Source organism: Pongo pygmaeus, chromosome 4, assembly GCF_028885625.2.
Source record: "Pongo pygmaeus isolate AG05252 chromosome 4, NHGRI_mPonPyg2-v2.0_pri, whole genome shotgun sequence".
Taxonomy (NCBI): domain Eukaryota; kingdom Metazoa; phylum Chordata; class Mammalia; order Primates; family Hominidae; genus Pongo; species Pongo pygmaeus.
Window position 1 is genome coordinate 102,822,788 of NC_072377.2, and position 25,842 is coordinate 102,848,629.

The 25,842-nt window shown below is 33.8% G+C and overlaps 1 protein-coding gene and 1 non-coding gene across 4 annotated transcripts in view; one reads left to right on the forward strand and one right to left on the reverse strand.

Moving 5' to 3' along the window:
• Positions 1-25,842, reverse strand: part of CHD1 (chromodomain helicase DNA binding protein 1) — a 73,977-nt gene that overhangs the window by 32,068 nt on the left and 16,067 nt on the right. For all 3 annotated transcript variants that reach the window (XM_063665053.1, XM_054489774.2, XM_054489773.2), the window contains exons 3-17: positions 17,665-17,866; positions 16,561-16,677; positions 15,673-15,737; positions 13,974-14,123; positions 13,599-13,870; positions 12,282-12,507; positions 11,467-11,567; positions 11,056-11,234; positions 9,994-10,121; positions 9,027-9,243; positions 7,371-7,460; positions 6,192-6,382; positions 5,314-5,502; positions 1,872-2,034; positions 880-1,032 (exon numbers count right to left, since the gene is read on the reverse strand). In XM_063665053.1, the coding sequence (XP_063521123.1) occupies positions 880-1,032; positions 1,872-2,034; positions 5,314-5,502; positions 6,192-6,382; positions 7,371-7,460; positions 9,027-9,243; positions 9,994-10,121; positions 11,056-11,234; positions 11,467-11,567; positions 12,282-12,507; positions 13,599-13,870; positions 13,974-14,123; positions 15,673-15,737; positions 16,561-16,677; positions 17,665-17,866 (2,443 nt within the window). The remainder of the gene's footprint in view (positions 1-879; positions 1,033-1,871; positions 2,035-5,313; positions 5,503-6,191; positions 6,383-7,370; positions 7,461-9,026; positions 9,244-9,993; positions 10,122-11,055; positions 11,235-11,466; positions 11,568-12,281; positions 12,508-13,598; positions 13,871-13,973; positions 14,124-15,672; positions 15,738-16,560; positions 16,678-17,664; positions 17,867-25,842) is intronic.
• On the forward strand, positions 2,534-2,636 carry LOC129037658 (U6 spliceosomal RNA). The gene has a single exon (XR_008502894.1). It is a non-coding gene; the product is annotated as a U6 spliceosomal RNA (small nuclear RNA).

Genomic DNA, 25,842 nt, shown 5'->3' on the forward strand with positions numbered 1-25,842 from the left:
ATTACACCTATCTGTGAACATAGTAAAAACCACTGAATTGTATACTTTAAATGAGTAAACTGTATGATATGGGAATTACGTATCAATAAAGGTGTTTTCAAAAACCTCAACTAATGGTATTCTTCTACGTTTTCCCCTAAATGACTGCAATTATTTCTCAATGATATTCCTATCACCAAATACCTGTCCTTCTTCATAACACTTACCAGAATTGTAATGTTACATTTATTTGTAATCACCTGCTTGATGTCTGTCTCCTGTAAGAGATTATAAGCTCTGACAAAGCAGGGATTGTGTGTTCAGTCCCGTTATTATAATTTTACTGCTATTTTACTATCTGCACTAAATATACACCATTTACTAGCTGTATCTACATAATGTCTGCTATGTTCCTAGTACTGTTCATAAAATTGCATCGAGAATTAAGTAATTAGATGTAAAGTACTGAAAACAGCACCTGACTTTAACTATGAGCACACCAATCATCAGAATCTTGGCAGCATTCACATTCAGAGACTACTGGATGTTTTCCTCATTCAGATTAAAGACTAAAGGCTCCCCTGCTTTTAGATCTATCCAATCATGAAAAGTCTGCCTTAGTTCAGTTTTTAAAATCTAAAGCAAGCATAGAAGAAAAAGACAGAATTAAAAGAAAATAAAAATCACAGGAAAGGAAGAAAAATTGTTTTGCTGCAATATGTAAAGTCAAGAAAAAAAAGGGAATGACAAATATTTTTTAAAGCAGATATATCTTTTTAAAGAAAAAGTACAGTTTATATAAAAACCTTAACACTTATAAAATAATTTCAAAGTTAATTCTGTAAAATATGCACAGGAATTAGATAAAATTTAAAACAACAAATACAATTAAATGCTTACTTGAAAGGGGAATTGACGATATTTCAAATATTCTGCAAGTATATCTAACATCCGCACCATTTGAGAAAAAATAAGAACTCGATTGCCTCGTTCTCTTAGGCGAATTAATAGCTTGTCAAGAAGAATCAATTTTCCGCTACTACGAATTAAGTGCTACAGAAACAATAAATTCAAGTTGTTATATGTTAAAAGACATAAATGATAAGTTGTCCACGTAACACCTTAGTTGCTTGACTTATTTTAAATTGAGATTTTAAATTTTCATGTTAGAAAACAACTTACTTCACTTTTCAAAATTTTCTAAGACCTTTACCATTTCACTCTATGACTGAAGCTAAAATATTCTTTGCCATATCACACCTAAGTTTTGCTGTATTGTCGGGGAGGAAAAAAGTACTGTTCACTCTGTTTGCTAGTTACTATACCACAGTGTTTCTCCAAAAACCTTAGCTGAAGAACAATTACATCGGAAGCAGCAGCAACTAAGCAACCAAAGGTTTAAAAAGAGTAAGCAAATGCATTCTAATGTATTAATTCTAGATGCTGATCCTAGCCCTTCAATGCACTACAGTGGCTGGACTGCAGCTGTGCCTTCACACTTCTGAGTTATCTTCCAGAAGTACCAGGAAGGGTTAAGATGTGAGGTCAAGATGTCCTTTAGACTACCATTTACCAAATGACAAATGCAGCACAATTAGTATTAACGATTTTTTTCATAATTATGAACATACTGTGGGATTTTCTTGCTGGATAAGTTATTATAGGCCATGGTTTGAGAGACCTATTTTTAGAAAATTCATAAAATAATTACATAAATTAGAATTTTAAAATCTTTTCTACAAAGATTAATAACTGAGACCATTATAGAAAGGCACCATTAACTAAAGAGAACTTTTATCCAATATATTCAAGCATTGAGCCATTTTCGATTGTAAGTGAAATCAACGTTTCTAGAACTTTATCACAAAGTAACAACATTTAAAAATTCTTACTTGTAAGGCCTCCTGTTTATTATAGAATTCATTATTATCTGGTGGTTTAATGAGGTAGCAATGGTTACAACATTTCTTTAGCTCCATCATAATGTTCAAAAAGCCTGAGGTACTGCCCTTGGAACCTTTGCTGAGGGCTTTGTAATTCCTAGTTAAAATCCATCTTAAAAAAAAAATTATGAAAATGATGTTTAGCAGAACAATTACCAGGATAAATTCTAAAAGCATTAAAACGAAAAAAAAAAAAAACAACAGCCAAAGGTAATACCAAAGTAAAACTGTACCGTTATGAAATTCACAGCTGTATATACAATGGACCAAACCTCTTTCATAATACTCATGAGAACACAACTTGTTTTCTGAACCATTAGCTATACACAGAACAGGCTAATGTAACATAATTATTACAGTGTATTAATCCTTTCCCCTCAAATTTGCTAAAAAGATGGTCAGCTGCATTATTTATCTTAATCTTCTTACAACTTTTACTGCATTAGAAAGCTAACGAAATTGAATATTTTGCATGGACCTAAAAGAAACCTGAGGATACCTGGTTTTAGCCACGACTGCCTTCTCTAGATTGCAATTACACAATACATATGCAACTTATAGAAAACATCTTGGTGCTATTTTACTACTCCAAACTACATGTAACAATTCCTGTGCTCACTTCGGCAGCACTTACACTAAAACTGGACCAATACAGAGATTAGAATGGTCCCTGTACAAGGATGACATGCAAATCCATGAACACTCCATATTTTTGTATATATACCCCATGAATACTACACAGCCACAGAAAAAAAAGGATGAAATAATGCCCTTCAAATAAAATAATATCCATGGATGAAGCTGTAGACCATAATCTAAGTGAATTAACACAAAAACAGAAAACCAAACACCACATGTTCTCACTTATAAGTGCGAGTTAAACACTGAGCACACATGGACATAAACATGTAACAACACTGTCGACTACTAGAGTGGGGAAGAAGGGGAACATGGGTTGAAAACTACCCACTGCATACCATGCTCACTACCTGGATGCAATATTACCCATGTAACAAACCTGCACATATACCTCCAGTATCTAAAATAAAAGCTGAATTTAAAAAAGAAAAGAAAAATTTCCTCTCACCATGACCTTTTCCACCTTTTATTTTCTTCCTTTTTACAAGGTCAGTTTTTGAAGGGACTTGAAAGTCTCAAATATCTAGTGTACATACTCTTTTATTACCATTCTTTACCACTAGTTATACAGGCAGTTCCCCAAAACTGGAATGAAAAGCAAAACGAAACCCATGGACAATGCTCAATGCCCTAAGAGGTAATCAAGAATAAAGAATTATTTTTCCTTATCCAGAAAAAATTTATTATTAACTTCTCCAGGGGTAAAAATTCTAAGACTTTTTCCAGAAATTTATGGCAGTATCTTATTACCTTAATTGCCAAAAAGTACCTTGAAGAGTTTAAGTTCAAAAACCATGATATATGACTAGCACTGAGAGAATTACAGGTTAATGTGTCTTCTTCCTACTTTGACTTTTCTTTCCAAATATTCTACAAAATGCATTACTTTTTTTTAAAGAACCCCATAACAAAATGAGATAATCACCACTGTGTACTACAAAATATACTCTTGTCATAATTATTAATTTGAATATTATCAAGCACCTAGATCTACCTACCAATCTATAGGAAATACAGGGGATACTATTAAACTACTTTAGAGGGAAGTACTATGCAAAATCTAGATTGTGGAAAAATTCTACAGAATAACTGTTTTCCCCATCGTATACATTTTGACAAAAAAGAAGTACCTATAGATAATAAACTCAGAGACAAATAAATTGCCATATATGAACCTATCTCAATCCCGATTCGAGTAAACGTAAAAAAATTTTTTGAGACAACAGAGAAAACTTGAACACTGATACTGAATATTGGTATCAAGAAATTGATTCTGCTGAGAGAGCAATAATTTCCTAAATTGTGAAATCTTAAAGTGGGTTATTTATTTATTTAAGATGGGGTCTCACTCTGTCACCCAGGCTGGAGTGCAGTGGCATGACCTCGGTTCACTGCAACCTCTGCCTCATGGGCTCAAGTGACCCTCCCACCTCAGCCTACCAAGTAGCTGGGACCACATGCACCCACCACCACTCCTGGCTAAGTTTTTTGTATCTTGGGTAGAGACAGGGTTTTGCCATGTTGCCCAGGCTGGTCTCAAACTCTTGAGGCTCAAGTGATCCGTCTGCCTCAGCCTCCCAAAGTACTGGGATTACAAGCATGAGCCACCGTGCCCAGGTGATACTAGTACTTTTAAAAATCAATTATTAGAAATACACAGAGAAATATTTATGGAAAAGTTTCCAATCTGCTTCAAAAGGATAGGTACTGAGGGAAATGGGGATGACCAGGGATGAGTAGAAAGGGAAGCTGGGGCTGGGCACAGTGGCTCATACCTGTAATCCCAGCACTTTGGAAGGCTGAGGTGTGTGGATTGCTTGGGGTCAGGGGGTCAGGATCAGCCTGGCCAACATGGCAAAACCCTGTCTCTACTAAAAATAAAAAAATTAGCAGGGCATTGTGGGGCACACCTGTAAACCCAGCTACTCGGGAGGCTGAGGCACCAGAATCATTTGAAACTGGAAGGCGGAGGTTGTAGTGAGCCAAGATCGTGCCACTGTACTCCAGCCTGGAGTACAGAGGGAGACTCCGTCTCAAAAAACAAACAAACAAAAAAAGAAAGAAAGTGTAGCTGAGTCATGGGTATAAGAGTTAATTAAATTATCCTATTTTTGTATATGCCTGAAATTTTCCATAATAAAAATAATTATGCAATAAGTATAGTCTTTCAAATGTATGGCACCTATAGATTTACCACAGAATATAAATGTTTCTGAAACTCCAAATGCATGTAGCAATATATTTCCTTTTATGCAATTAAATGTTTAAACAGATATTAGAACAGATTTTCCTTTCTGATTCTTTGAAAAGTCCTACTGTATAGCTCTTGACATACAAAATTTATACCAGCTATGATTTGTTAATACTCTTCAAAAAGCAGCAGAGCCTAAAATTTTGTTCTAAGTTTCTTTTTTTGGCCTCTATCTGTTAACTGTCATAATCATATAATACCTTCATTATTGCGGAAATCCTAACACTTAAACTCTTTATAAGGTAACAGTATGATATACAGGAAAGCAATTAATTATGTGTTAGAAGATGAATTACACAGTGTTGTCACTCATAATTTTGCATACGTCATTAAATCTCCTTTTGCCTCCTAACGACACAGAATAAACTTATTCTGAAACTCGAGAATTGCAACTGCTCTAAGACACTATTGTAGAGAAGGTGGGGGCACCAAAAGCAGGACACAGACATGGAAGCTTTTCAGAATTAAAAGTTCAGAACATGTATTCTGTGTCCAGCTTACTTGTAATATTGTTTCTGTAAAGCACTCATTTCCATTCTTAAAATCTGCTCAACCTTGGCAGGAAGAGATTTTTCCACATCTTTCTTAACTCGGCGTAACAGAAATGGCTCAAGCTCCTTGTGAAGACTTGCATAACCATATTCTCTCCCTTTGCCATGTTCTTCTTCAAAATCCTCCCAGGAAGAAAACCTTTAAAATTTAAGAAATTGGAACAATTACTAGAAAAGGTTAAATTGTGTATGAACTTTTTTTTTTAGGGGAGTCATTTATAAACAAAATACTACAGATTTTTAGAAAAAAAATTAGCTAAACTTAGTTACTTCTAAAAAATCTCCCTCCCAAGAAGATGCATGATGAAATATAATTAGTTGTTTTTTAAGTTATGATTCTTGAATCAAGTGAATATGAAGTATTTTGAAGTATGGGAGTAATTATCACTAAAATATTTCTCAAAAAATATACTTTTAAAGTTCTGGACCTACTGAAAGAGAACAAGTAGTGACCTTTGGGAACTTATTTAGCCTTGTCTAGTCTAGTTTTCCCCATTTAGAAAAAGGGATTACCAGCACTCATTGTTGTTACTCCTACTGTTAAATACAAAGAATGGTACTGTGTTAGTTTTTCAAACAAGGTATATTTTGAACATGTGCAAAATCAACTTGTGATTTATTACACATGGCTTAAGTTTATTAACAAAATTGAAAAATTCAAATAGTATTACAAACTACCTGACCTCATTTTCCTTTTTAAAAAATTCTTAGTAATCTGTGATCTAATCTTTTAGGGCAATAAAAACTCTTACTGACCTTATTACCTGGGTTTCTTCCCACTAAACATAATATCCACACAATATGATTAAAATTGTAAATTTGTCTTACTTTTCTGGCATAATGAAATGTAGCAAAGACCAGAGCTCTTTGAGGGAATTCTGTAGAGGAGTTCCAGTGATAAGGAGACGATGATTGGATTTAAAATCGATTAAAGTTTTATACAGAAGGGAGTCATCATTCTTTAATCGGTGTGCTTCATCAACACCTATAAATGCCCAATTTAGACCTCCAAGGAATGCCTTAAAATAACAGAAAAACAGTATTTTGAGAGAAAAACAGAATTCAAATTTAGCCTTCCCATTTAATCTGAACTCAATTATTAAAATGAAATAAAAATTGAAAACAAACTTTGTCTAATTTTCAAATAAAAAAATTGTAATCTCAAGATTACAATACACAAGTAACTCAGCACATATTTCTTCTATGACAAATTTAACCACTAGAATGTAATATCAAGCCAAAGTTTTTATCAGCTTATAAACTGATAATTAACAGAGAAAAATCAGCAGTGTCATTTAAAATTTTTACAAAGATTTTTAGCCTAACCCCAATAGAAGCCTCTATTAATGTCAATATGAAAAAAAACTATGACACAAATTCAGAACAGTGTCTATTCCAAGTGTAGGTACAATTCTTTGTACAACTTTTATGAACTGTAGAACTCTCTTAAACTTAGGTCTCTGAGTTACAGCAGGCCTGATTCCACTACTTAAGAGCTGTGTTACCATAGCCAAGTTCATTAAATTCTTTGAGACATTTTTGAGACTGATTTTCTTTTCCATAAAGTAGAGAAAGTGAATATAAAGTAGATGGAGGAATTAAATAAGGCAGTATCTATAAAGCCTTCATTGCTTCACACAGTGGTAGCTTAATCCTGTTAGGCATCTTCCTCTTCTTTAAAGAGCTTACAAATCAATACACACTGTAACAAACTGGTTTCATTCGATTGAGTTGGCAAGCTTTTTCTAAGAAGAGCCAGATAGTAAATATTTCAGACTTTGCAGATAAATACATGGTTTCTGTTACATATTCTTTCTAAGACCCTTTAAATGTAACCTTTCAAAAAGGTAAAAACCATTCTTAGTTCAAGCACCATTAAAAAAATAAGACCACAGGCTATAGTTTGCTGACTCACGATTTAGGGTATTCTCTCATCTTGCCCACAGCATATGATAAAGAAAAAACTGATATACAAGAGACAAAAACACGTGAGAAATAAATACATACCTTATCCTTTAATAAAATTTCATAAGTTGTTAACAGTATATTAAATTTTAACCGTTTGGTCTGATGATGCGTCCATTCATGAGTTCTTATCTATTAAGAAATTTGAAGGACAATTTTAAGACAAACATCACGCAAATTATACTTTTACTTACATATCTAAAACTTAAAATCCACTCAAATATGTAAGTAACTATTAATATATGTTTATGTAATAAAAGAGTTTTTGTGGTTTTTTTTTTTTTTTTTGAGACAGAATTTTGCTCTTGTTGTCCAGGCTGGAGTGCAATGGCGCGATCTCGGCTCACCACAACCTCCACCTCCCGGGTTCAAGTGATCGTCCTGCCTCAGCCTCCCAAGTAGCTAGGATTACAGGAATGCACCACCACGCCCAGCTAATTTTGTATTTTTAGTAGAGACAGGGTTTCTCCATGTTGGTCAGGCTGGTCTCGAACTCCCAACCTCAGATGATCCACCCACCTTGGCCTTCCAAAGTGCTGGGATTATAGGCATGAGCCGGCATACCCAGTCAGAGTTATTCTTTATATTGTCCAAAATGCTATGTAAATCTTATAAATAAAACATAAATACCACAGCATTTCTTAAAAAATGAAGTAAACACAATTTTAAAGCACATCTTTCACAAAAGAAAAGGTCTTATTTAAGAAAACCTAAGTGATTAATTCATTTAATAATGTATCGTTTATGGATGAAATACGATGTCTGGGGTTTGCTTCACAGTAACTAGGAAAGTAGTGTGTAGAGGTATAGACAAAAAAAAACTAGCAGTAAATTTGTGAAACTTAAGATGAGAACATGAGGGTTTATTACATTCTTCTGTCTGTTCTCATGCATATTTGAAATTTTCCATTAAAAATGTAAAATAGGCTGGCATGGTGGCTCACGCCTGTAAATCCCAGCACTTTGGGAGGCCAAGGCAGGTGGATCACTTGAGGTCAGGAGTTTGAGACCAGCCTGGGCAACATAGTGAAACCCCACCTCTACTAAAAATATGAAAATTAGCCGGGCCTGGTGGCAGGCACTTGTAATGCCAGCTACTTGGAAGGCTGAGGCAGAAGAATCACTTGAACCTGGGAGGCGGAGGTTGCAATGAGCCAAGATCACACCACTGTACTCCAGCCTGGATGACAGAGTGGAAACAAAACAAAAAAAAAACCCACCAAGAAAACAGTCAAATATATACATGAAGTAACACTAAACCAAAACTGACTTTGTTATAGTCAATTAAACTTGTACTGAGAACTTATTTGTGGCAAGTTCTATGCCAAAAACAAAGATTGTTATACAGACCAAAACAAAACAAAACCCCTCACCCTCGTTAGGCCAAGAACGGTGGTTCATGCCTGTAATCCCAGCACTTTGGGAGGCCAAGGGAGGCAGATCACTCGAGCTCAGTTCAAGACCAGCCTGGGCAACACAGCAAAACCCTGTCTCCACTAAAAAATACAAAAAATTAGCCAGGAGTGGTGGCTTGCTCCTGTGGTCCCAGTTGCAGTGAGCCAAGATCATACAACCGCACTCCAGCCTGGGAGACAGAATGAAACCCCATCTCAAAACAACAACAACAACAACGACAAAAACACTTGATCTCAAAGACAAGTACATTTTGATTTCTACATTTACAGGGAAACAACTTACCATGTTTCTGCTGTTAATGTCACCTAAATAAACCACAGCATTCATTTGAGAAGCCCATGTCTGAATTTCCCTTTGCCAGGAAGTAAGAGTGGAGAGTGGTACCACCAATAAAAAAGGTCCATATAATTGATGTTCATGAAACAAATAATTCAGAAATGAGATCGTCTGTATTGTTTTTCCAAGGCCCATTTCATCAGCGAGTATGCAACTATTTCCTCTACAAAGTTAAAAAAAAATTAGCATGCAAGGAAATATTCAAATATACAAAGAAACCTTTTTACATCGTGTATATGTTTATATGAAGTTAAATAAAATTAATCTGATCGGTATTATATAGAATATACCACTTTTATTAACTACAAATAATAAATGTAAAGGTATCTAGCTAAAGACTTAATCAGTAATGCTGTAAGAAAAGTAAAAGGAGATGACTGTTTTGGGCCAGAAGAGGCTTAAGGATTAATAGTATTATGTCTAATCAATTATGAAGCCAATAATGCAATTCATCTACTAGTAGTAGAGTCCAGATATATTAAATAAGTAAAAAGTGTATAGGAAGAACACAGATTAAAAAAAAACTATAGCTAAGTTGCAACCGAGATTCACAAAAGTAGAGTGGAGGCCACGGAAGATAGAAAAAAATGTAGAAGAGTAAATGGACATTAAAATAACTAGGAAAAAGAGAAATATTCCAGGAATAGCGTGGGATGAGAACGGATATGCATTTTGATTTTTAAACTGAATAAAAACATATTTTAAAAAGGCAACAATCAAGTTAAACTCCAACTCCACTGGATTTTCTTCCTAGTATGTAGTAAGTATTGTTTATATAAACTAGGAAATACAAAGACTAGCATATAAACTGCCAAAGAGTCTTATCCTTTATGTAAATGGAAATCTTTTCTGAATCCTGTATTGGTAAATTCTTTCTCTGTCAAATTAAATAGATGATTCAAAATATACTTACTTGCACCAAGAATGAGCAAGCCAATTTAAACCATTCAGTTGATAATCTCTTAATTCTAAGCCCTCATGTCCTCCAATATAGGATGGCTGCTTCTTCAGGGCTACAAACCTTGGCCTTTGTTTTAATACCTTCAGTAGAAATAAACATTATGTAGAACTATTAAATATAAGAAATTATACTAAAAGATGAAAGCCTCAGCTTTACCATAAATTCTTAAATTTCATCTCTAATCATCAAGCTCAGAGATTCCATTACTCAAAATGTATCTGAGGATTCAGCCAATACTGTTTTCTACTACTCTACAAAAATGAACAGTGAAATATTTCGCCTTCTTTTTTAAACAAAAATTTATAGAGAAAATTAACTTCCTGCCAAAATATGAGTCTCACGTATTTCACAAGCAAAACCTATGTTAAATTTTTCAAAATCATCGCTCCAGCCTTAAGCTACAAACCATAAAACTGGCTTAGCTTACCGTTCAATTTCTGAATTCCAAGTTATCCCTATGAAGAATGTAATTCTTGTAATAAGGAAAGAAAGTCTAGTAGTCCATAGATCTCAACACATCACTAGTAACTCTGGGTAAGTTACAAGCATGCAGAAAGTATTGTGCAAGGTAGTTCTGGATACTTTCCTATATCACTCTCCTTTTTCTCTACCTTCTAAGAAAATATCCACTATCTTTAAAATTGAGCATATCTCTAATTTCCAAGGGTTTTTTTCTGTTTATTCTCCCAACTCTTCCTGACAATCACCATAACCAACTTATCTTTCTGACATAGTGATGCTCAACAAGATAAAAGACAACACTTAAGAAAATATATTGACGAAAACATCATTTACAATTTTTTTAAAAGAGAAAGTTTGAAATAAAAAAATCATAAAACTAAAACTAAAAAACACACAGCAATTGCAGAAGTTCACTTCCTGTAGGACCTATTAACCAAGAAATATTCTCCCTTAGTCTATCTGAAATCAGGATCCAACTCTTGTATTCAAGCTTGTAAATATTTATAATCATAAATATATTTTTAATAATTTAAAATGTTAGACAATACTCACTTTGCAATCTTTAAAAGGAGTGGTTTTTGATTGGTTCCTGCTAAAATACTCATCAATGCATGCTTGAAACTTTTTGGAAATGAGAGCTCCATCTTCCCAGCTGCACTCTGAGTATGGAAGGCCCTGCCATTTGCAGTAATAATCAGGATAACCAGCTGCTGACTTTTGATTGGAATGAGCTGTGAGAGAATCAGGCATTTACTTATTTATTTATTTATTTTTACATTTAATCATCAGATACGTAATTCCTAGTAAAGGCTACACAAGTAAAATTTAGCTATCTAGTTTACAATACTGTTTTAGTAAGAGCAAGCTACTGTGTTTGATATGTAAGTGGCAAACTTATGACTTTTTTCAGATTATTTCAAGCATAAAAAGAAAGTTTTTTAACCAGAATCATTTATCACTAACCAATTATACGTTCCACTATTTGATACTGTTTATGTAGATCATCTGTAAGTTCTTGCTGGCAATTATAATATTCCACATCTTCTGGAGAGGCATTTTTCAACCTGAAAAATTATTAATCCAGGAATAGACTTAAAAATCTCCCATAAATAACCTTTCACTCTCCCATCCCCAACACTATTTGTAGCACAAAACATCACATTTCGCCACTGTGTGGGCCAAATTTGAGTAATAAAGAAACTCAAACAGGAATAAAGCATCATTAATTTTTAACTAAAAATCTGTAATTTATAATGTATGAGACACACTCTATGTGACTGTTACCAAGGATAGGTTTAGATAGGTATACCCCTAGGAGTTTTACCTTGAGATGGAATAAAATCATCCCTCAGCACCTGCAAGGGATTGGTTCAGGATCCTCTACAGATACCAGAATCTGAGGATGCTCAAGTTCCTTATATGAAATAGCATGGTACCTAAAATATAACCCACACACATCCTCCCCTATACTTTAAATCATCTCTAGATGTTCTTATAATACCTAATTTTACATTTACAACGTAAATGCAGTGCAAATAGTTGTTACATTGTATTGTTTTTAATTTGTATTATTGTTGTTTTTTTTCCCTCCGAATACTTTCAATCCATGGTTGGTTGAAACCAAGGATAGAGAAGCTGTGGACAAAGACAGCCAACTGTATTATAAAGTCTATAGTTATTTTAGGCTATCATTTAATGTTACTACGTATTCTTTATAACATAAAGGCTTAGTAATCTTTGAACTATTAAAAAAAGTATATGACATACAGCATACTTACCATCGTTTTGTTTCCTGATCTTTTTTCTTATAATTATCCAATTTTTTCATTCCTCTAACATTCTGCTGCTTGAGGGTTTCTTCTGTCTCCCAAGTGTTGTGGATATGGGACCATCCTTTCCATTTAATTAAATACTGAATCTCTCCTGGTTCTTTGTTTTTTTCAAAGCCTGCATTTGGGTCACCATCTGCTTCAACTGCATAGATGGTTGTAGTAGCACCAGTAGCTGAAAACAAAAGCACAAGATCCTTCCATGTAATTAATTCTGTTGTAGGATTATATTTCAACTGAAAATTTCAAAAATATGAGTACAAAAATATATACTCTTTTAAATAAAGTATCGGGGGTATAGAAACTTATGGGAAATTCTATTGCTCATAAATAAAACTGAGAATTTCAGAATTATCTAATATAATCCCCTCCTTTTTCAAATTAGAAAAAATAAAAAGACAGAGGTCCACCTGAGATCCCACAGCATTATTCTATAATTATCCACAATATATGAAATGTGGTCAGGTGGAGGCCCAGCATGGTGGCTCACGCCTGCAATCCCAGCAATTTGGGAGGCCAAGGCAGGCGGATCACGAAGCCAGGAGATCAAGACCATCCTGGCTAACACGGTGAAACCCCATCTCTGCTAAAAATACAAAAAATCAGCCGGGCGTCCTGGCAGGCACCTGTAGTCCCAGCTACTCGGGAGGCTGAGGCAGGAGTATGGCGTGAACCTGGGAGGCGGAGCTTGCAGTGAGCTGAGATCGCGCCACTGCACTCCAGCCTGGGCAACAGAACGAGATTCTGTCTCAAAAAAAAAAAAAAAAAAAAGAAATGTGGTCAGGTGGTTATTAAGAAGATACTCAGGCTAAGCAAAGTATGCTTTTATAAAACATAAGTAAAACAACAACAACAAAAAATCCACCCTTTTAGCTTTCAACATTGTAGAAAAATCTTAAATACTGTACCTTTTTTTTTTTTTTTGAGATGGAGTTTCGCTCTGTCACCCAGGCTGGAGTGCAGTGGTGCAATCTCAGCTCACTGCAACCTCAGCCTCGTGGGTTCAAGCAATTCCCTTGCCTCGGCTTCCCAAGTAGCTGGGACTACAGGCGCGCACCACCTCACCTAGCTAATCTTTTTTATTTTTAGTAGAGACGGGGTTTTGCCACGTTGGCCAGGCTGGTCTAGAACTCCTGACCTCAGGTGATCCATCCGCCTTGGCCTCCCAAAGTACTGGGATTACAGGGGCCACCCACTGTGCCCAGCCCTCTACTCCTGTAAATATTATTTAAATAACCAAACAGTAAATGGTTTTTTAAAAACTACCTCCTTTTCTCCCAATCCGACAATCCATAAATCTTTCTATGGTTTCAAATTCCTCTTCCTCAGGTTGAGGAACATCCTCTCCACAGACTTCCAGTAGGTCATCAGAATCTGTTTTCATTTCTTCATCCTCCTTATAGCTAACATTAACAGTTGCTTGGCGACGAGAACTTCTTTTATCATTATCATAATCTTCTTCATCATCTTCCTCCTCAGATGAATCAATCTGTCTCTTTTTTTGTCCAAGAATCTTCTTTCCATTTTTTGACTTAGATCTAGGAAAGGGCAAGGAGAAAAAAAAACAAGATTTGAGAAACTATATACAAAAAGAATGAATACTTTCCACAATCAATTTTCAGCACCAAACTGAGACCATACCTATTTTGAGGTTTTCTGCTTTTGACTTTGTTTTTTGGCTCATAATCAGATTCTGTTTCATCACAACTGCTTTTATCTCTCTCTTCTTCAGATTCTGAATCTGAACCAGACTGAGATGGAGATCCTGACCCAGACATTTGCCAATCTTCACTGTAGACAAAATTTATAAAGTATTTTTATTTGTAGTTATATGGCAAGTTTTATCCCTAATACAAAGATGATCAAATCAACCAAACTATATTCATTATGAAAAATACTGTTGCTTTTACTCATGCTAAAAATGAAATATTTATAAAATAAAAACACTCTGGAAAATATTCTTCATAGACTTCTCTCACAACTCTAGTTTTGCTAATCAGTTATACGTCAGTGAACAGCAAATAAATGATATTTTAATTTTCATTATAGATGAAAATCTCGTAGAATTATTCTACTTGCCCTCTCAAAAAAGAGATACTAATCCATGCCATTTTAATTCTCAAGAGGTTGTGATTTTGAAAAACACCTTTTTAAACGATTTTTTAAATAGTGCACGTTAAGAAACATAGAAAAATTAAAAAAAAAAAAAGAGCACCAGTAGTACCATCTCAAATATTTAATCTGAGTATCTTACCTGTATTATTATTTTTAGTCTATTAAGTCTATTTCATTCCAATCAACATGTAGAGAAAAATAATGGATAATATTTTGCTATCATAAGAAGTTCAAATGAAAGGCACATATTGAATTCTTACAAATACACTATATCCTATTTCAGCTATGCTTCTGCTTCATTGCTCTGTATCTTTTGCACCAATTGTAACTATGATGAAGGCTACATAAACAAACATATATGATAAAATCTGCTTATGATAACATAGTAGAAGCAAATTTTTTACTTTGAGATCTTTTCAGGGCTTGCACACCGAAAAAAAGTCTCCGTTGTATATTTTTATAATGGAAAAAAAAACTGGATGATCCAATATACATCTACTAATAGGAGAACCAGAGAGATTTATAGAAAGAGAAAGGAAAAAAAATCCAAAGATAAACGATTGAATTTTCAGAATAAAAGATAGAACAGACTAATAAAAGTTACAAATCTTCACATTAAAAATGCATGAATCTTTTGGGAAAAATAAGTAACTAATCTAATATGCAGAATATCAAAGGCAAATAGGAAAATAAAAGACAAGAAAATGGAATAATGTTTCCAAACCATTAAAATAAACATGTATTGAGAATATGAAGTATTCTTAATACTTTCTGGGTCAAGATCTTTAGGAAATTACAGTGAGTTTCTAAAATGAGTTCTACGGTATGAAGTAAATTTCACATGCAGCTGAATAGTAAGGATAGCTATTAACATAATTATAAGAATCATCCAAAATCAGTCATCCTGTCATCCCTATACTCCTATATTCCCAAGTTATTAAGATTTTCTGATATTACAACTAAGGAGATCATTAAAGTTTAAAAATATATAGGTGGAGTTATAGGAGATAAAGAAATGGCATAATACCCTCAGGTGGTCACAGAAAGATAAATGTTAAAGATTTATCTTTAAATTGTGTAATGGTGTAAATTAACTTTATAAAATGCCATGAACTAAGAATTTAGCAAAAGAGTCTCCTTTTGGCAACAATTTTCATAAAGAAAGAAATACGAAATAATCAGGATTTTTCTAAAATGAAGTAGTCAATTGAACAAAATGACGTACTCTTTATGCTTTTTCCTTTTGACCTCACTTGATGAGTCATCGGAATCTTCACTGCTAGAGGAATCCTGTAGAAAAGAAATAAAGTCAGTATCATCCACTAATGATTAGAATTTAACCATATCAAATTTTTATTTGCTATACTATTTAACATTCACTTTACGAATAACAGCACTTGTGAAGCCTTTTTTCAATGTAGTTTTATTTATGTTAACTAGCTGAAAGTAGTAACATTTTTATTGCAAATTAATATAGCCAGTGAAATTAAGTAAATAGCAAAATGTCAGCACTTTGTATAAAACCTTAAAATCTACCCTCACTGGAGACCATTATTGTTGCCTAGTATAGCCAAAACAAGAAATCCTAGGTGCCAACATGCCAAATTTTGAATTTTTTTCTTCACCATTACTTTTTGTTATAATTTTTCCTGAATGTTTTTGTGCAAACATACACGTATGCATGCTTGCACACACACAGAAACTACATTGTTTATAGTGGCCATCTACTCTTTCAAAAATATTATGTTGAGATTTGTTGTTATTTCGTACAAATATGATTTAATGGTATAATATTCCTTCATTCATACATGTATATGCGTGTAGGTGCATATCACATTTAATTACTTCCCACAGAGTTCACATTTAGTTTATTTCTAATTTTGCTGTGATGAGCAAATGCACACAAACGTCCCACTGCTTATTTTGGATTAATCCCTAAAATTGGAATTACTGGATAATGCAAAATCTGTATTTCAAGATTCTTGATATATACACTTAAAGTATATCCTACTTATTCTTTCAAAGCACTTATTTTTAATAATTTCACAAATACTAGTTAAGTGATTCAGCAGCGTGTCCACTTTTAAAATAATAGCTCATGATGAAAATGCACCTCTTCTGATCCGCTATTAGATGAGGCTTGATGTTGTTGTTGTTGCTGCTGCTGTTGCTGCTTCTTGAGGATTGCAGATCTCTGAACGGCCAGAATACTAGGACTAGATTTCCAAAACTATAATAGAAATATAAACCAGTGAATGAAGAAGTATTAAGAAAACTGCAAAAAAAGGTTAATTTATTGAAAAACTGTACCACCATCTTTACTGCCTCAAAGTAATAAAGACTATATTCCTTACCTATATGTAACACAATTATCATTGCAATATAATTAAAATACTGAGCTTTAGTTATGTATAAAAAAAATGGTGTGTTGAGTTCCACAGACAATATTAATCAATATCCTCTTGATGTTAAGAGCATTATTTGTATTAATGCTACTCATAGTGTGGTTACCTATTTTATCAGTGTGAGGTGAAGAGGCTGAGTCAGAATATACATCAACGATGTCACTAGGCACATTGTTTTAGCTCAGATTTGTGGCGGAGGGGGACGGTAGCAACATTTTTCTCTATGAAGGAAGCTGTGTGTCGATTTATATTCTGGCCCTCAAGCATCTTATCTCATCACAGACTGGTACTCTGAGTAACACTGTATACTACCACGAAGTATAGACAAGTTTTTGTACCTCTTGTAGTTTTTTTCAAACAGAATAGCCCCTTACCCTACTCTATCATTATCTTTAAGGAATCTGAGTTCCATTAAATTATTCTGCTAGTAGCAATAAAGTATCTTCTTTAAAGCTCTTGAAAGTAGAGATTATACACGGTATAAGGTTAACAAGTAGACCTCACAATGTCTTAAATTTGTATCTGTGACACAATGGATAGTTATGAAACTCAATTTCTGCCTAAGAGGCAGAAAACGTTTTATTTGCCTGTGTGTAATTTACACTTTGTGTTTTCTAGTTCGAAAATGCATCTATTCCAAGCCAATTAGTCCACAGGTGTACCACCATGAATGTGAGAATCACTAAAAGTAAATTTTAATTTAAAATGTTGTCTTCTCTAAAAGCTAGATTAAGAATGGTATAAACCAATCCTCTAAATTTTCCCAAAGTAATACAAACAATCTACCTTTCATTGGGTATTTTATTGATTACCTCAGCTCCATCAACTTTCGGTGGTTTTGCTTGAACTTTGTTTTCTCGGGAAGTGTCTGACTCAGACTCTGACTGACTGCCTGATTCAGATCCGGAGTCAGAGTCACTGCTACCTGACTGGCTACTGCTTCCATCACTACTGCTTCCAGAACTCGAACCAGATCCAGAGCCTGAAGCTGACCCAGAATCATCATCCGACTGGCTATAATTTGAAAATAAACAATTTCAAACAAAATTCATTAGGAATTTAATTTTTCTTAGACGTCAGCAGAAAGCCCCAAATCATTAAATTTTACTTCATACTTAATATTTCAACTATCTTTGGCCAAAAAAAAGAAAAAGGAATTGATTTAATCTATAGTAACAACCGCCATAGTTGATAATTTATTTATACGTGATAGATTATTACATACTTGATAGATTTATGACATATTTTATAGATTTTTATGGCTAAAACATAAGCAATAAGATTGTAATCTTCTTCTAAGACAATATGCAAAATCTACTAAGTACAAAATCCTGGGTTAGAAACTTTAAGAAGTCAAGAAGTTGAAGGCATGGTACCTACCTTTATAAAGCTCTAGCAATAATAAAGTAAGAAATGTGTGAAGAAAAGATTAAATGTGCTAAAAAAAAAAATTCTTACAGTAACACGCAGAAATTTATTTGTAGTTTCTGCTTGTTTTCAAGTTTCCATCTCTATCACTCCAGGAGAACATAATTTATTATAACTGAGCTATGATAAAATATAATTTATTTTAAAAAATCCGTAACACTGCTTGTCTGAGAAAATCACTTATTAATAAGTTCTTCGTGGATCTGTAGCAATAAATCTGAAATAGCAAATTCTCATATTTCCTAACGTGTATACACACACATTAAAAAAGCAATTAACATTTCATAAACTATCCTTTTTTCCATTTCTAATTTTTAGTCCAAGATAGACCAGAAACGGTCTGGACTAAACAGTTGATTATACAATTATCCCCAAGGTCATTTGTTTATATGTTGAAAACTAGGGCATTAAATTTCTGGTACATATGGTTGACTCCACTTTTGATGTAATTTCATTTGGCTTTATGAGAAACCACAGGTAATATAGTTTACAGATATACAAGAAAATACAAGCTTCCTGTCCTTTTCTGTAATTTTCTAAAATGCCACCAGATGGAGGTATTACTCTAAGACAACACACTAATTCTCTTTTTCCAGAGCAAGAATTTAATAATTTCTGCACGAGAACAGAGAAATAAAAGTTTGCTGGAAGAATTTTGATTCTACAGGTGAGATATATAAATGCTTAAAGTATGAATAAGCATTGTTGTGTTTTTCAATCTAATGGAATAAATGTTGTATTCATAGAAACAGTAAATTAAAATTTGCTTCTTAAAGGCGTATGCTATGAAGATCATTTTTGCCATCATGTCTCCTCTCTGGTCACATAGTTTTGAGGTGCAAAAACAGCATATTAAATTTTAATTTTTGTAGCCATATTTTACTTGCATCACTTGCGAGAAATTTTAGCAAGGATATTAGAAGATTTTTTTTCCTGACATACAACTTTATTTTTCCCTTAACACAATAGGTAAGCAAAATATTTCATTTACTCAATAATCTTTATTGAGAATTATCATGTGCACTGGGGACAGACTGAGATGAGATGAAGTCTTTACCATTAAAAGAACTATTTAACCTTGAGAGAGTCATATAAATGAATAAATATCATTCTTTGCTATGTTTAAGACAACTGATTCCCATGTATGGGGAGCACTAAAGATACAACTAAGTTTGGTACAGTAGTCAGAAAACACATAGAAGAAAGTGCTGTTAAATGAATTCTTCAGCAAAGAAATAAAAGAGTATCTCTTTCTTTTGAGGAATGTGAGTTCTATTAAATTATTCTGCTAGTAGCAATAAAGTATCTCCTCTGAAGATCTTGAAAGTAGAGATCATACACAGTAAGGTTAACAAGTAGACCTCATGTCGTCTTAAATTTGTATCTATGACACAATGGATATTTATGAAACTCAATTTTTTTCCAGAGTACCTAGCAGAGTGCCTCACACAGATGGGTGCTCAATAAATATGTGAACAGTAGACAGATGAATGATTGAATTGTGGGGGCTATTGTGGGCCTGTAATTCTTATTAGTCATTAGTCATTCCAGATGCATAGCTAGTAAAAACTGCTTGTTAACAAATCAAAATTCTTAAATGAATACAGAAATCTTTCCTTTCATATTCTTTAGGCAGCAGTACTGGCTGGAGATAAAAGCAACAGCCCGAGGATAGGCTACTCTAGTTGCACAGGTTTATTGTTAGAATGTCTTTACCTTGGGTATTAGAAATACTGAATAAAGTATTTATTTTATTGAGTTGTTCTTTAGTAGGATAAAGAATATGCAAAAAGAGCAGGGAGTGGTGGCTCATGCCTGTAATCCCAGCACTTTGGAAGGCAGAGGGGGGCAGATCACCTGAGGTTGGGAGTCCGAGACCAGTCTGACCAACATGGAGAAACCTCATCTCTACTAAAAATACAAAACTGGCCGGGCATGGTGGCACATGCCTGTGATCCCAGCTACTTGGGAGGCTGAGGCAGGAGAATCACTTGAACCCTGGAGGCAGAGGTTGCGGTGAGCCAAGATCACGCCATTGCACTCCAGCCTGGGCAACAAGAGCAAAACTCCATCTCAAAAAAAAAAAAAAAAATGCAAAAAGAGTAAGGAATATCTTATTTACTGCTATAGAATGATCTAAGATACAGTTTAAGTGAAAAGAAGATACAAAATGTTTATAGAATGCTTCTTTTGCATAAGAAAGAAAAATATTTATATATATTTGCTTGTATTTTTTGAAAAGCAACAATGGCAGAAAAACCCAACTAATTCGAAAATGATCACCTAAAGAGAGAGGGAGGGAAGAGTAGAAGGAACAGCAATTGAAATGAGTCTTCAGTTTTGGAATTACGTAAATGTTTTACATGATTTTTTTAAAAAGAGATTTTTAAAAATGAAAGAAAAATATACATGGGGCCAGAAAAAAAATTATATTTAAAACTTTGAGCTAAAATAGGTGAAAAACCTCTCCCTAATAAAGTAATTTTATTTCCACCTACTGCTGCAAATGCTCTTTCTAAAATAAAAAGCTGATCGTGGCCTTTCTTTTTTAAGTCTTCTGTTCCATAACAAAGTTCAACAAACATCTATGAGACCTTTCATGATCTCGCTCTTAATTCTCCAATCTATTTTCAACTAGTTGCTCACTTAAATTCCTAAGTTCAAGCTATGGCAAGCTACATGTAATTCTCTGAAAGCCACTTACTCTTTCCACTTCCTGCCTTTGTACCATTCCTTCTCTTTTCTTTTTATTATGTAATTTTTTGAGTCCCACCTCACAGCTACTCCTCCAGCAAATCTCTGCCAACTCTATCCCAACCCAATGTTAAATCAGGTATACTTCCTCAGCACTCCCAAAACTTCTGGAATATATACCTCTATCTTAGTTATGAGCAAACGATGTAATAATCACTGTAGTGTTTTTGTTTTCAGGTACCCTACCTAAGACCTTATGTTCCTTGAGCGCTCGGATTGCTTTTTGCTGTTCTTATGTCAAGCATTAAATGAAGAGTACAATGTTTCACGGATAGATGAATAACTAAATAAGTAAATCAAAGAGATATAGGGGACACAGTTTTACATATTTTATGTAAAACTCACAAATTTGGCTATTAAATCTCTGATCTCCAATTAATATTTTATTTTAGGTAATAACCAGTATTACTAATCTTTTATAAAACTGAAATATCTGTACAACATTTGAATTATCCTTAAAGTGTATTAAATCTCACCAGCACAACAGTATTAAAGTGGTAGGTGGATTGCTAAAAACACTGAATTCTTCATTCAGGTAATACACCCACGGAATAAATAAATAAATAAATAAACCCATTGAATTCTTTTCCTCAATTCACGAAAGAAAAACCACCATTAATAGGTACTGTGATAAAATTATAGTGTTTTCTTAGGGTAAATTAAGGAGAAATACCACATTTAAAAGATAAAATAGTAATTCAAATTAGTGTCTTTTCAAGTTTATTTTTATATACAATTTCAAATATAAACTATAGAGCAATATGAATTATCATGAATCACCCAGCTCCACAATTAGCAACTCATACTAATCTTGATTCAACTAAGAAACTATTTGTAAACATTTGCAATACCAATATCTCTTAAAAGATCATCTCGTTAATATTAAAGATATTTATTATTAAACATTAAATTAAGTACACTGAATATTAAATGTCCAATCAGGCTATCCCCCTTTAGTCTCATAATTGTTTCTTCCACTCTTCTGCTTTCCAGATTTTGCTAAATGCACCCTTGTGTTATCATTTAACATATTTTTCTATCCCTTGTATTTCTTATAAACTGGCTATTATATCTAGAGGCTTGATCAGATTCAAATTCAGTTCTTCTTGACAAGAATAGTTTATACGTGGTGTTGTGGACTTCTACCAGATGGCATTTAATGTTTTGTTGTTTTCTTTTGTGTGAGATTTAGTATAAATCTGTGGATTTAGGTACTGCCAGCCTTATCCATCCATTATAAAGCTCCCCATCACTTCATACCTAGTATTTTTAGCAGCCATTGATTATCGTATGTCTTCCCCCATTAATCAGAGGCAGTAAAATGGTGACATCATTCATCCATTACCCAAAACATCTTTTCTTCATTACACTTCTATAAAGAGAAACTTTCCCGCATCATATTTGTTAACTCTGAGGTATATAGTTCATGAAGAAAAGGGGTTTTATTTCTTTTCCTTCTTTACCAGTTTTCAAAATGAGTTAAATCGCCAGCATCCTTCAAAGTAGACCAATAATTTTTTAAGTCCCATTATGAACTCATGGATTTCAACTTATTTTATAAATTTTAATCCACTGTCAGCACCCTTGTTGATTTCCAAACTCTCCCATCTTTTGCCAATAGGAAACCCTTTATTAGCTCTGAAGTCCTTCTGACAAGACCTTAAGTAGTCTTCGATAACCTACCTGCCTTTCTAGTATGACAGGATGTACCAGGCTCATCTTGTGTGTTTCTTGCCTGAGGCTATAACCCAGCCATTTTATCAAAAAGCCCTTCTATTTATAATAAATTAGAAACTAAGTTGCAATCTAAGTACTAGGTGAACCTATTACTACTGGACTGGTTGCCTTATTTAGGATGTTTCAATGGAATGAGCTAGGATGTGTGTATTTTTAGAGAAACTCCATTAAGAATTCATGTAATTCAAATTCAAAACTGCAAGCTTTTTACTTCCATTGTATGTTCATGTCATCATTCGGGCTGAGTTGGTTGCAAATGGCACTATTTGCTTTATTTCATTTTTAATAGTTTCAAAATAATACCATTATCATAAACAATATGATTATTAAAGTTGACTATACAATTCTTTTTGTTTTCAGGAATACTCACTTCTACAGTCAAATAACTGCTATAAAGTCAGGTAAAATAATTTATCTCTGTGTGACCACCAATTTGGCACAGTTAGGACCATTTGGTTTTTTAAATAGAGACTGCTTTCTCACTAATTTTGATTTTATGTTGCTTTATTTTCTTGGATCCAACTTCAGAGCTACAGAACAAGTTATGGTCCAAAGTTCAGCTTCCATTCTTGACTCCTCTACACTATGTCCTCTCTTCCCCTATAGTAACCATTCAAAAATTTTTTATTTTCCCCTTTTTTAACATAAGCAAATTATGAATAAGAATGTTTATATTCCCCTTTCATAAATAATCATTAACATATTTTATACTCTTAAATAAACGGTAGCAGATTATATACACATATCCTGGAGATCATTCTGCAGTAGTAGACATATTATTCTTTGTGAAACTGCATATACTCCATTTTGTAGATGCACCATAGTTTCATGTGCCTCAAGGATGTACATGTTGTTTTCAGTTCTTTGATTCTACAAATAGTGATACAAAAAAAAAGGCCCTCTGCAGATATCTTATTTATGACACTGTGTATTTTGATGTGCTATTTATCAACCAATGTAAACTCATCCTCTCTGAAGTTTTAAATTTACAATCACCTAGCACCTAGATCCTGACTTCTAAATACCTACTCCACACTTAAATAAACTACAGCTCCTTTGAGAAATGGCAGGCTCTAAGGCTGCAATAGGGAAGATACAAGATGAGTCTAACAACCTTCCTGTGCTAAAATGAAAAAAAAAAAAAAAAAAAAAAAAGGACAGAGGAAAAACAAAAGGACATGAGAGCCAACTTGAAAGGGCTTCCATTGACCAAATCTGATTTGAGCATAAAAATAAAGACAGTTAAGGATCACCGCTCAGTAAATAAAACAGGAACCCTTGAGTCTGTGCTGATGACAAAAACAGACACACAGAGGAGGGCTCTGATAGAGCTCTGAATGTCAACTGGTAAGGGTATTAGTCTTAGAAAACCATAATTATGCAATCATCACAGAAAATGCTGGTTTGGGCAAACAATCATCAATGGATACTAAATCTAGGGGAAGTTTGCTGAGTAGGATAATTTACATAAACTCAAAGTGTCTTCTCACAAATTGCTTCTTAGCTGTAACAGATGAATTAGAAATCACAGTGGAGAAACCGGACACCATGTCCTGGTGATTGAATGTAGCAACACTAATAGGGGCAGACAAACAATGTGAGCTCCAGCTGTGAAACACTTTAGAAGATATATCATTACGTACACAGTTCTCCAGTCAGGTACGCAGAGTAAAGAAAGCATAACTTGGATCTAATGATAAGTGAATACCAGAAAAACCCAAATTGAGAAATATATTCTATAAAATAACTAGCTTATAGTCTTTCAAAATGCCAATGTCATGAAAGACAAAGAAAGAGGAACTATCCAGAATGAAGGAGATTAAAGAGATACGACAGTCAAATGCAATATGTAATCTCTGTACGGAAAGATGATTGACCAAACTGGAATACAGACTGATAATTTAAGTACTCTTAAATCAGTGTAAATTTTCCTGAACTTAATAAACAATACAGGCCTTGAGTAAAAGAATACTTTTTATTCTAAAATACATACTGTTATAGAGAATGGTCTAAAAGAAAAAAAAAGAGAAAAAAATATATACTGAAGTGTAAGAGGTGTGATTTCTACAACCTGCTATATCACAAGTTTTCTTTATTAACATCCAAGATTGTGAAATCTTCTTTGCAGGTAGTGAAAATGTACAATGATGCAAAAACGTAAAAGCCACAGAAGTAAAGTGAACAAAACAGGCAAGTAAACATCCAATGTATGAAAAATGAAAATACAATTATCTAATGTATAATGTGTCAATAAATTGGCCAAACTAGGCCAATAGAAATAAAATAATAAAATTTTAAAAAAAAATCTGAAAAGATAAAAATGAACATTAAAGAAGGCAAATGTCAAACTGGGCACAGTGGCTCACACCTATAACCCAGCACTTTGTGGGAGGATGAAGCAGGTGGATCATTTGAGGCCAGGAGTTCAAGACGAGCCTGCCCAACATGGTGAGACCCCATCTCTACTAAAAGTACAAAAATTAGCCAGGTGTGGTGGCACATGCTTGTGTTCCCAGCTACTTAGGAGGCTGAGGCACGGGAATCATTAGAACCCAGGAGGCAGAGGTTGCAGTGAGCAAGATTGAGCCATGGTACTCCATCCTGAGCGACAAGGCAAGACTCTGTCTCAAAAAAATAAAATAAAATAAAATAAAGAAAGCAAAGTCAAATGTATACAAAAGTCACCTCAGCAAGTACTAGTAGCACTACAGAAGAGACTGTTTATGTGTATTTAAACATTATATGTAAATTAGACAGCCTACACCAAAGCCTTAGATCTGTTATTTATTTTCTATTAAATAACATATACATTTGTTTACTTCTGTCCTTAGCACATAAAGGTTTTCTTTCTTGTATATATAATTTCCCTACTTTTTCTTTCCTTTATTTTTTTAACCTGTTAATAGTGATTAGATGAATTAGATTCCAGTTGGGGGTGCTGGGGAAACCCTGATAGAAGGTAAACTAATTTTCCACAGAATTATAATGGAGGATTGTGTGCTTGACAAAGACAGCTATAAATAAACACATCAAAGTATTTTATTTACTAAAGAATACAGCATAGTGCACTA